At 42.1% G+C, this 12,249-nt stretch overlaps 1 protein-coding gene across 7 annotated transcripts in view; it reads left to right on the forward strand.

The window, feature by feature from the left end:
- Window positions 1–12,249, forward strand: part of NPAS2 (neuronal PAS domain protein 2) — a 99,425-nt gene that overhangs the window by 80,789 nt on the left and 6,387 nt on the right. For 6 of the 7 annotated variants that reach the window (XM_085214085.1, XM_085214070.1, XM_085214078.1 and 3 more), the window contains 6 exons: window positions 275–356; window positions 746–887; window positions 1,576–1,682; window positions 1,862–1,954; window positions 5,493–5,639; window positions 11,951–12,145. In XM_085214085.1, the coding sequence (XP_085070211.1) occupies window positions 275–356; window positions 746–887; window positions 1,576–1,682; window positions 1,862–1,954; window positions 5,493–5,639; window positions 11,951–12,145 (766 nt within the window). The remainder of the gene's footprint in view (window positions 1–274; window positions 357–745; window positions 888–1,575; window positions 1,683–1,861; window positions 1,955–5,492; window positions 5,640–11,950; window positions 12,146–12,249) is intronic. The other variant, XM_085214073.1, reaches the window with a different exon arrangement.

A 12,249-nucleotide genomic window follows, 5' to 3' on the forward strand; every position in this document is an offset into this window, starting at 1 on the left:
TGTGGAAGCTTTTCAGTGAAGTTACAGAGTAGCCTTAGGATGTGAACTTGACCTCACCTGTTTAATCCAGTTCTTGACTTCAAGAAGATAGGTTAGAGAAAGAAATGAAAATTAAAACGTAGTCTTTCAAATGCTATGCAGTTCCATCTGATGCAAGTGAGTTTTTAAACTGTTCATTTAACTTGTAAGATTTTACAGTAATTCATTTCTCCATTTCCTTGAAGCACATTTTATGACCACCACCTTGATTCACAGAACTGTATTTTGCGTTCAGTTATGCAGATGTGCGGGTGGAGAGGAGACAGGAGATGGGCTTGGAAGAAGTGTCCTCAGAGGTTGTGTCCTCAGCACTAAAGGTACAGTGAGAAAAGTTTTTTTCATGAATACATGTAGGAATCACAACTTTTTCTTATGCTAACATCACTGAAGACTTCAGCGCTGTCTTTCTGGGTAGGTTCCCTAGCAAGTTCAGTATTCATTGCTCACTTGACTAATTTTAAATTAAATTGGATACATTCATTAAAGCTCACCTCAGCAACAGTTCATTGGACAGCACATTAAGTAGGTGTTGGTTCGAAGGGACATTGACACTGGTGTCCTGGTCTTCTGTTGGCCTCCCTGGGATTAGTTCTGCTCAAGTCATACAGGCCAGACAAAGAATTGAGTCAGCAAGTGTTGGTAGATGCATTTTGAAATGTTTTTCCCCTGACAGATGCAACAATTATTCTCTTTTTTTTTGTTTTAGGACAGTGGCTCCAGCTTGGATCCTGAACAGCACTTTAATGCGCTTGATATTGGTGCCTCAATCCTCAGTGCTAGCCGGACACCCTCGGTGTCATCCAGGAGCTCACCAAAATCTTCCCACACACCCAAGTCTGACCCAGCAAGTGAGCGGTTTTCCTGGGTTGCTGCATTATTTTACATTTGGCCAAGTTATAGAATGTGTATCTATATGCCACAGCTGCTAATGTAATAGTTATTGTTGAGGTATTGATGATACATGTGTTTCACTGACAGTGAAGTGCAATGAAGGAAGGTCTAATGTAACCATCCATACACTGGAAAATGAATATCAGGCTAGCCATGAGATTGCTGTTTAGATCTGTTAAGAAAGTAAGGACTTGTGTCTTCAGATTTGTGGATGCCTGTATGAGCAATGCAAGGCCTCTCCTGACTTACTTGAGTAATAGCAGCCAAAGGCGAGAACTCTTCTGGCCAAGATTCAGGATGCTCCAGCCATGACTTGGGTACACCTTATGTGCTCTTTCTGCTTCTTGGCCTGAAAGAAAAGCCAGTGAGCTAAATCCAGTTATTCAGTCCATACAAAGGGAGCTTTTGGGTCCTATCCTTCTGCTCATTGGAGCATAGAGCCTTAATCTGTCTCTGACTTTTGTCTTTGCCCAGACTCTCCTTATCAGTTTAATTCTACTGCCACTGAAGCCAACAAGAACAGCCTCAGCTCCAGCTGGAATTCAGCCAGGCTACAATCATTTTTAGTTAGGTCTCATAATCTTGACTTCCAGTGGTGATGATTTGCAGTTTGTGAGAACTCACCAGAAATCACTTTTCCTGCAGCTACACCAACAAAGCTGACTGCAGAGACGAGCACTCCCTTGCAGAGAACATCCAGCACGCAGCAGGACTTATCTACACACAGGCTCAGCCAGCCTACCACTCTGCAGGTAACTTCCAGAGGGCCACAGGGACAGGCAGAAGGCAGAAGGCACGTGTCATGTATGCAGCTTAGCAAATCCGAGCAACTTGCACAAATGCCAGGGCATTAGAAGAAACATAGAATTTAAAGGAGCCAAACTTACAAATAAAGTTTTGCTTTGTTTGTTTTGCTTTGTTTTTAACCTAGGCTTCCTTGCCTTCTCAACCTTCATGTGAGCTTCTCCCACAACAGTTGCTGCCTCAAGCAACTTTGCAAAGTCAGCCTGCACCACTGGCACAGGTTAGTTGGGGGGTGGGAAGTGGAATAGGTCACTTAACTGTCTCCTGCTGCTTTCTCCCTTCATCTAATAAATAAATTCATTACAGGAATCCAGGCCCTTGAGGGTTTTTAGACAATCTCTTCAGTAGCTAAAATAAAAAATCCACCAGTTCCCAAATCTTAAAATGCTGTGGCAAAGTAATCTGAACTGTACACTCGTGTGTTTAAATATTTTTCTGCACACATTCTCAGCAGAAGTCCAAGTGCATATAGGTTCACACATCTACTTTGCAGGATGACAGAAAGCAGAGATGGGAAATCAGTTTTCAACTTTGCTTCTATGTAATCGCATCCCTTCAGAATCACAATGAGAATTAAGAAAACAAAAGCTAACAAAGGCCCTGCTAAAACACCTGTTTGACTGCATGGAGGCAGAAGCAGAACCAGCCAGCAGTAAGGGGAACACTGAGAGCACAGCAGCGCCCGTTTTGTGAGTGTGCCAGCAACAGCAGGACATGTTCTAGACTAACAAATCCCTCCACTTAAATCTTTAACCCTGTATCTCACATGAGGGTGATGGCTCAGAAAGCCATCTCAGTGTCTCATTTTGTTGGGCTGATGGTTGATGATTGGACTAGATGACCTTAGTGATCTTTCCCAACCTTAATGATTCTATGATTCTGAGATTTGCAGTAGATTTTGAAGGAGCAAATTGGAGCACCATGTTCCCATCTCATTGTTTGTGCCCTGTAGTTGTGCTTTGATGAGTGTCCCATCACCCTCTGATTTCAGAAATGACAGAGTCCTGGACCTAAGCTGCTGCTGCTGTTTATATGCTGTCTTCTTTTGCAAGATCTCAGTGCTTCTTCCAGTAACATAAAAAAACATAAGAAGTCCTGAGGATTCCTGCTTTAAAATAACAAATTCTCATTTATCTTTTGTATTTAATATTCTTTTCATGATTCCACATCAGCATGCGGTGAAGGAACAGCATATCAATTATCTGCTCTGAGCAGTCATTTTCTTTTACAGATATCCCTCTCCTTTACTCATTAATGCACTTCCAAACATCAATTAGTTTATTTATTGTAACCCTGTGCATGTTCTGCATGACTTTTTTTCTGCTTTCCTTTCTTCTATCCCTCAGCCCTTGCTGGAGGGATGCTTTCTGGTTGTTGACCAAAGGCCCTGCCGCCTCCCTGTCCCAGCACAACACTTTTTGGTGCTGCAGCTCCATCTTCACCACCAGACCGTGGTGCCGTTCTGCTGCATGGCCACAAGTGCAGTCCTGACTGGCAATTTCTAAAATGGGGGAAGCAAATCTTGCCTACTGAATGAACCTTAAAGCACTAGGTGCTGCCTGAATGTAAATGGTTCACATTAAATGAAGTGCTCCCTATTAGAATATTTGTTTGTTTGTCTCCCTCATTGTAATAAATCCCCTACAACACAGCGGATGCTGATGACTGAATAATAATCAGCGCTAATAATTCCAGTTGGGATTGCGCAGGTGTTGTTTGGTAGCAGTGAGAATGAACGAGTTGTTCCATGGACCTCAAAGCCAATGAAACCTGGCTTGCAGGGACTGTGCCCTGCAGGGCTGTGCACTAGGGGGTCCTCCTTCTCACTGCCTGGCCAGAGCTCACGTGGCATCACAGCAGCACGGTGGTGTTGAGGCTCTCACAACTCTGCTGCACGTCTCCAGCATTGGGCAGTAGGCTTAGAAGTAGGAAGGCAGAAGGAATTGAAAGGTTCATTTCGTTAGGAAACCAAGCAAAAAATAAATAGTCTCTTTCCTTTACCCAGCTACCGTTTTAATGAAACTTGCAGGAACAGAATGTCTTTGAGGCATCCGTCCTTCTGCTCAATGGGGGAACACCTCAGCTTGAATGATTCTGCAGGAATCTTTTCCTCCCTGGATTAAACTGTGATCCTCTGCAATTATAGATATCTCATAGGTTAAGTCTGTCATGTTTGGCTGTACCTGGGAAGCTGGTACAGTCACCTGTACCATGCACTTTTCTGAGGATCCCAAGAAGTTTGCAGTTACCTGAGTGAGATGAATGCCAACTTTATCTGATGCTAATGGCAAAGTTAAAGCAGTGCTGTGCTTTGTTGTGGAACATTTTGAGTGAAGCTATTTTAATGTATCATATAATTACAGATTTCTTCCTTAATTAGTAGAGCAGCTGATGATCTTGAGATAAATACTTTGTGGTGCAGGTCAATTGCTGTTAGTTTCTCACTGCACAAAAACAATAGAAGCTTTGTAGTCACAGGGATCAATGCAAGAATTATCAATAAACTTTGGTCTTTGAGTAGGAAAAAGCAAGGAAGGAGTTTCTCGTCCTTTTCATTAGCAGCTCTCATCTGGTAGACCAGCTAACTGCTGTTAGTGGGAAACAAAAAGATAATACTAAACAAATATGTTACATATAAAAAATGCTGAATAAAATAATGGACTAATGATTTAAAATCAGCAATAATACATTTTTGTGCACTTCACCAACCAGCACAGAGCTACAAAAACAGCCATGGGAACAACATGCCATTTTCAAGTTCAACAAGACATAGCAAAATGCCTTCTTTCTTTTTCTCCTTTCTTTTTTCCTGGATGCTCCCAGCACTGTGTCTTTTCAAAGACATTTTGGATTCTTGGATACCCTGATAACAGAAAAACACACTGATTTTTTTGAAGCCATAACACTGTGGGTTTTTCTCAAATTGTGTTTTTTACTTTTGGAATATGAGCTTGTGCAAAGCAACAATTCCAAAGCCAATTAAAGTAATAATGAGTTTTGGTGGACATTGAGTCATACCTGTATACACCAAATAAAGTGGGGAATTTATGGCCATGTTGTCCCCTCTGTGCTTATGGAGTCAATCCACTTGGTGTGAGGCATTGCTGCTATGGAGGCTGCACTTTCTTCTTGACCCTCATTAGTGATCTCCATTCTACGTTATTATCTAGAATAGCCTTTCTCCCAGTGAGCTGAGCTATTTGTTTTACCTCATGTATAAAAATAGCTTAATGAGTATTTCTTGCAGCTTGGCCACTACACAGTGGCAGAAATCTAGAAAATGTTTACTGTGGTGAGCTGTGTAACAATCTTATAGTAAGTAAACAGCAGAATAAAGCATTGCACCACAGCTATTTCTGCATGGAAGAAGTTGGTAAAACACATTTGGAATATACAGCTATGCTGTGCTACGGGCTCCAAACTACAAACCAATGATAAAAATGCACTCATTTGCCATCCACTTAAGATGCTCTTGATATTCTAAAGCAGCATACTCTCAAAAACGGGCATTCTGACAACTCCCAAAACAGAACAGGGTCAGTTGTAAGCAGATCACTGTAAGTGAAGCAATTTAATATATGGGCATAAAATTGAAAATAGAAAAGATTTATCTCTGCCTAGATGGTAGTGTATTACAAACACATACTTTAGTCCTTTGATTGTGCTTTGCAGTCAAAAAACCAATAACTTCTTACAGAATGATGTTGTGTGAAGGCCTGTTTTCTTTGTAAAGACTCATTTTTCTTCCTTTTTTCTAGTTCTCTGCCCAGTTTAGCATGTTCCAGACCATCAAGGACCAGCTAGAGCAGCGAACACGGATCCTGCAGGCCAACATCCGCTGGCAGCAGGAGGAGCTCCAGAAGATCCAGGAGCAGCTCTGCCTGGTTCAGGATTCCAGCGTGCAGGTGCGTTGCTGCTAGGAGGACTAACTAGCCTCCCATGAAGCACTTGATAGGGCTGGTGACTAAAAATTAGCCCCGGGGTCACTGGTGCACTGTGTCCAACCTTTTCACTTTTTGGGTTGCACTGAGTAAAGAGGAATTGTCCTGGGCCACGTACACTTAGGATGTTCCACAAGCAATGCCTCCTATTTATTTCCATGGTAAATGCAACCCATACAAAGAGCACAATAACACTGTTTGATAGAGCAAATTCTTGGCTACAAAACACTGTTTTTCACCATAGTTACCACCACTAGTCATGCATTTTCACCAGCCATGAAGAAGCATTCCTAAAAATCTGCATCAGAGAAGGTGACCCACTGTTCCACAGCTGCTACGATGGCATCGCTGCTGATACACACCACCCACCACCTCACTATGGTGATATATTTGCTAAAATGGGGCTTATGAAAGTCCAGTAGAGAGACATAATCAGATTTTTGAATTATCTGATTGCAACTCTATACATTCCACTTGAAAATTTTCAGTTAATGTATTTGTGCTGATTGAAAATGGAGTTGCAAATATACCGAAACACTGATGATTTTTTTTTGCAATCTTGAAACCTGCTCTCAAATTCCTTTATCACAATGGAAAGCACCGCTGCATACTTTTTGCTGTTCACAAGACTGTGTTAAGCCAGTGTATCCAAATCCATAACATTATTTACCATAATTTGAGTTAGCACTGCACTGCACCCCATACTCCGGTTTCAGCCCAGATATGGTTAATAGCACACAGTTTGGTCCTTGCTGAGTGATGGTTGTGCACATGAGCAGGAAGAGCCACTGCCTTTATAGTGAGGTGTAGGGTGGCCAGGGGGTGGGCTGTACTGAGAGCTGTGCCTAGCCACATGCAGTTCATGGGCCATGGGTTGGACATGCTGGGGCTATGGTATATGGACATGAGAAAGCCAACTCATTTGAATGAGGATGTTGCCCTCTGAAAGCCTCTTGAGTAGCCTACATCAGGAAAGATTAAGAGCTCTCTGGAAGAAGAGAAGAAAGAAATATCTCAACCGTAGTGGTGGGGGAAAGAATTTGAGTCATTTACACTAATGTTTTAATACTTTATCTACTGAGTCTTCTGAGTGAGCAGCTATAATGGAAGCATGTTCATGTTCATATTCAGCACTGATTGTATCTCTCCAGTTCATTAGTTTCCATCAATCTACTGCGTGTTTCATGGGGACATCAAGGGTGCTCAGTACTGTGCCTGTGCCTCCCTCAGCCACCAGCCCTCCTTCAGACACTCCCCAAATGCTCATCTCTTTCAGATCACTCATTCCCTGTTTTTCTGACCCTACCACAGCTGGGATACAGAGTACAGGAAATGAATTCCCTTCTCATATTAAAACCTCCAAAACCTCTGCTGCTGTTCATTCCTTTACAGCTGGGAGGTGTCTAAATGTATTTGTCACTGGACCAGCCCAAGCCTTTAGGGTGAAACTGACTGGGACTGCTGTCTTATGTCTTTGATGTCTTCTGCACAGAGCTGGTACAATGTCTGCTTTGTACTACCCCTGATCCCTACTGCACCGGCAAGTTCAGATTAGTACGGTACATCTCAGGTTTCTTTTAATGTCAAATGTAAGAAATCATCCACTTTTATGGAAGTTTCCTAAAAGCAGGTTGATTACTGCTTTCCTTATTATGTAACTATAAATACCAGGTTAAATGACCCTTGCTAGAAATGTTGCACTGGGGACCCATTGTGAGCATTGTATTAACAAGGTTTTTAGAAGACAAGCTCTGCCACAGAAATTAAGGTCTCAAAGAACATTTTAAGCACAGGATGAAAACATGGGACCTGGTGAAGCCAATGGGAAATTTGCTTCTGACTTGCACAGAAATAGAATCTCACCTCTCATCAGCACCTGTGAAATGCATTTTCATGCATTAAAACCATTTGGGATTGTATGTTTAGGCAATTAAGGGATTGGTGAAGCCAAATTTGAAACTTTGCCACCTAAGATACTGAACTTGCACTATATAAGGCAGCATAGCAGTGCAGGGTCCTAGAAGCAGGGCTCCCTGTTTCTGGTTCCATATAAACATATAGGCAGACCAGGCTTAATTTCAGTGCATTTCTTCTATTGGTTCTGGAATGACATTGACTAGCAGGAAGGAGAAGTCCCTCTGCAATTGTCCAGAATATTCAGAATCTTGGCATGTGTCTGAAAGCTATTATTATTATTATGAATATCAAGAGACATGATATTTTCACTTCTTCTAATTGTGCAAAAAACATAACTCTCCCTCTGTGAAGTCTTCAATATTTATATACCCTGATCCTTTTTTTCCCCTTTTTTACATAATCCAGACAAAAATAGAAAATGAGAGCACCTTCTTACACACAGGAAAGAGATTTTGTTTTTGTATAGTTGGATGGGGAGGGTCCTCCTGCTCTGGGATCTGAGTGCCTCTCAGTCCCCCCAGCCCAATCTCACGAGGCAGCAAGCCATGAGCAGTCACACTTTTACTTCTCCTGCTTTCTCTAGATTGAAAAAAAAAAAAGAGAAATAAATTACCATGCCATTACAAGGATGGAGTGGGTCTGGGGATTAGCTCTGTCGTACTTGGCTAGGGGCAATTTAAAATAAAGCCTCACAATTTCTCTTGTAGCACTTTTGTGACTCACAGGAGGTTGGGATTAAACTGTGGAATCGGAAATCTAACCATGTGCTCTGCCAAACAGATTTCATCACTGAGGGAGCTGCATGGCTGCAGACATCAACCCGTGTCTCTTAACAAGGTTACAAAGCATAGCAGCAAACAGAAGAGCCTTACTGTCAAGCAGATTTCTGGTCTTCTTAATATTCCACGGAGAGAATAGGGCTGTGCTCGTTGTGAGCACAGGGGAGTGCCGTGGGATGGCCACAAAGGGGGAAGCATTCCTTGGTTTTCTCTCATTAGCTCCTTTATTAGCATATTGTCCTGAAGTGCACAGGTAGCACCATGGAGAATTAAGCCCAATTTCCATTTCCTTCAGAGTTCTTCAAAAGTGTAGTGCAGCACTTCACCAAGAAGCACTTTCCCAACCGGACGGATGTCAAGCTCAGTTGTCCGCGTTTGTAACTATTTCCAAGAGCCTGGCGCAATGAAAGATGAAACTAGCAGGAGGGCTGTAGGCCCTGAACAAAGTGCTCAAAACCCCATTAAGTCCTTGGTACTGCTCTCCTGACCAACAAAAGCATTAAGGGAAGCAGCAGCAGGAGTAACCTCCAAAGTCTGAAGGATGCCGTGTCTGTGCCAGTTTTGAACAGTCTGGCTAATGAATTGTGGATGGAAAGGAAGGCAGAAAGAAGAGCTGAAGCTGAGCAGCTTGCAAGAAGTGAAAATGAGAGCATACATATCCACCCATAATTTGCAAGCCAATCTCTTTTCAAAGTCAGTGAATCTCAGATCCCCAGTTCTGCACCACTCTCCTCTGCAGGTATTTTACTGAGGGAGCCCTGATTCCTGTAACGAAGAGCTGTCATTGCCTGATTATCCAAGCAGCAAAGAGTCAAAGAGCTGTCTCCCTCACATCTTGCCAGTGCGATTTACCCATTAGCTGCAGAGACCGACTATCGCAATGAGTGTCAGAGGGCCCCTTCCCTCTCTTGCAGCTTTGCTGCGTTATGTTAACAAGCTGGCCAATTAAAAAATAGTTGTAAGATGCTTCTTTGGTTTTGCAGTCACAAAATCAGCTACGAGACATGTCATTATTGGCAGTGCAGTTATGGGGCTGCTGATTTATCTGTTTGGATTTGTTCCGACTGGAAAAGATTTCGTTCTTTATTATGGGGTTTCTGTTGCTATTTAAAGCTGCAGTGTTTCAGACGAATTCAGGCAGGACTATCACAAGAGATACATTATGAAAAAATTGTTTTGTACAAATGGAGTACATTTTTGCTTTCAGGCTCAACTTGCAGGTAGCAACTTCACTACTCTCTCAATTAAGCTTTATTTTATGAGGCGTCTTGAGTCTTCGAGTTCTGTAGGGATAAAGGTTAAATGATACCGTTGCCTCCTGCCCTCGGCTTGTTTTTCCAGGACATTTATGTTCAGTCAGTAACAATGCTGCTTTGTCCATTTTAATGCAACGGAGAGCATCCCTCGGTATGAAACACTGATAGGCCTCTCAGGGTATGAACACACAAACAAAAGAAATTGGTTTACTGCAATAAAGTTGGTTGTAAATTCATAGTGTGGCTGCCAACTGCGCACATTCCTACCCAGTGGCACACTCTGGTAATTGCAAAGTAGGTTACTCTGCTTCCTGTCAAGGATAAGCTACTTAGCCTTTGCCTTGAAGTAAGTCAGGCACACAGCAGTTCACTGCAGAGTAAGTCATCTGCTGCAAGTTCCACCCTATCCAACTTCTGCACTGATGGATACTGAGTTCACATTGGAAGGACTTACTATTTCACCAGCACTGTGCACTGTATCCAGTAAGGATGCTTAAGATGTTGCTCCTTAAGGTCATAACTTGTGCCAGTCTTGACAGGAACAGTGGGCTCACAGTCCACATGACATGCTTGGAAACAGGCCACTTGCTCTGCCTGCTCTGAATTTTACATCAAACATTTTATATCAGTGAAGAGCGGTTTCATTGCTGGAGTTAATCAAGTTCATTTACCAAACGTGTCCAAAGCTGAGCTTCTATATAACGAAAATAAACAAGAAAATGAATTTTCATAATTTCTGTCTTTGATTTATTCATAATAAGACCTATTTACTTGGCAGAAGTTGCAAGACCATCTGTCTTTCTAGTATGTAATGGCTCCAAACCCAGCAAGCAGTATTTTTAAAAGAAAACACTTGGAGCTAATTTCAGACCTGCTGCAAGCAGCCACAACTCTGTGACTTGACCCATTTATTTCTGTCAAGCATCTCTGAGATTAGCCTGCAGGACCTGAAACACACAACACCATTGCTTTAAGTCCATTAACATTTTCATTAATTGCCCACTTCTCTCATTAAAGTAACTGATTAAAGTAAGATTTGTCTCTACCTTGCTTCCGAGTAAAATCTTGGCGCACAGAGATTCATTATATTTGAATAAAAACTATGTTTTTAAAGCTAGATAAATAAGCACAAATATGGTAGATCAGCCCACACTTATGCAGAGAAAATTAATGCATTGTGTTGGTTCTTTGGAGAAGGGTGTGGGTTTTTTTCCAAGAGAAATGACAGGGGACATGATAGTTCAGGGAATTGCTAATATAGCAATAAGCTGGATAAAGGTGTACTAATTACTGGGTGTACCTCAGACGTACTGCTATGCGTGAGACTGATGGATGAATAATGAAGAGAATAATTGTGATTCTGATTTCATTTAAACTCTCGGTAGCTACACTTGTATTAATGGAGTTCCACACTTGCAGTAGTGGTGTGGGACCAGAATCAGAGCCAAAGATGCCTTCAACTACTTTAGAAGCGTCGCTTTGTACAGTCCTTGGTGGCAAGAGGATAGATTTGAAATATTGCAAAGATATCTTGTAGCATTAATTATTAATAGTTTTAAAAGATATCTTTTTCTTTTGTATAGCTCTAGTAAGAGAAATAGCCTCTAGGAAAGCAAAAAGATTCCAAAGCCCTCCAACTTTTGAAGAAGAAAGATTCATCTTGCAGTGCAAGAATGGAGAATACATCATTTACAGAAGGGCTTCTAGTTCTCCTGCGCAAGTTGAATGCATGGCATGATTAGGAAGAACACCAGGTGACAGCTACCTGATGGGAAATCAGATAAATGACAGCGACTGCCTGTTTACACATCTTCTCAATGATAAGGACACAGTCATTCAACACGGACAACTCTGGCCTTTCCGTGGCCTCATTAAATACGTTCAGTTATCTAACTGTATAGAAGGTGTTGAATTTTCTGAGACAAATTCAATAGCAGCCTTGCCTGAAAGACAAGCTGATTTGTTGAAAGGAAAAATGAAAGGATTAAAAAGACATAGAGTTACTCTTTGCTTTCTGGTCAGGGTGCCCCAGAATGCACAGTGAACCATTCTCAGAAAGGCCCTGCCTGCCCCATGGAGTGAAGGCTTCTACTTTCAGGACACATTTCACAAGTAATGATGCACTTTTAGAAGAAGAAAGAAAGAAACCAGAGACAGCAGAATCGTTAACATAGGAAATACATGATTTCCAACTAACAGTAAATGCATGGTGAATTCAGAGCTGCGATTACTTTAGGAAGCATCTCTAGATTTAAATCCATCACCTTTGTTACTTGTAACAGTTGGCCTATGTCAATAAAACATCTCCCCTGTTCTTTTCCAGATGTTCCTGCAGCAGCCAGCAGTGTCCCTGAGCTTCAGCAATATTCAGCAGTCAGAGTCACAGCCGCTGCAGCAGAGGCCGGGGGTCATTTCTCAGCAGCAGCTTGTCCCCAGTCCTCAGCTCCCAGGGCAAATCGCATCTCCACAAACACCGAGCCAGCAAGTACTGAGGGAAGCAAGTGTGATATTGAGCCAGGTAATCATTTATTTGTCTACAGAAACATTTATATGGAAAGAAGACACTGAGCTGTTACTAGACAAGCAAGTAAAGTCGCGTCAATCCTGAAGTTACGCCTTTCC

This window comes from Meleagris gallopavo, chromosome 1, assembly GCF_905368555.1.
Source record: "Meleagris gallopavo chromosome 1, MGAL_WU_HG_1.1, whole genome shotgun sequence".
NCBI lineage: Eukaryota > Metazoa > Chordata > Aves > Galliformes > Phasianidae > Meleagris > Meleagris gallopavo.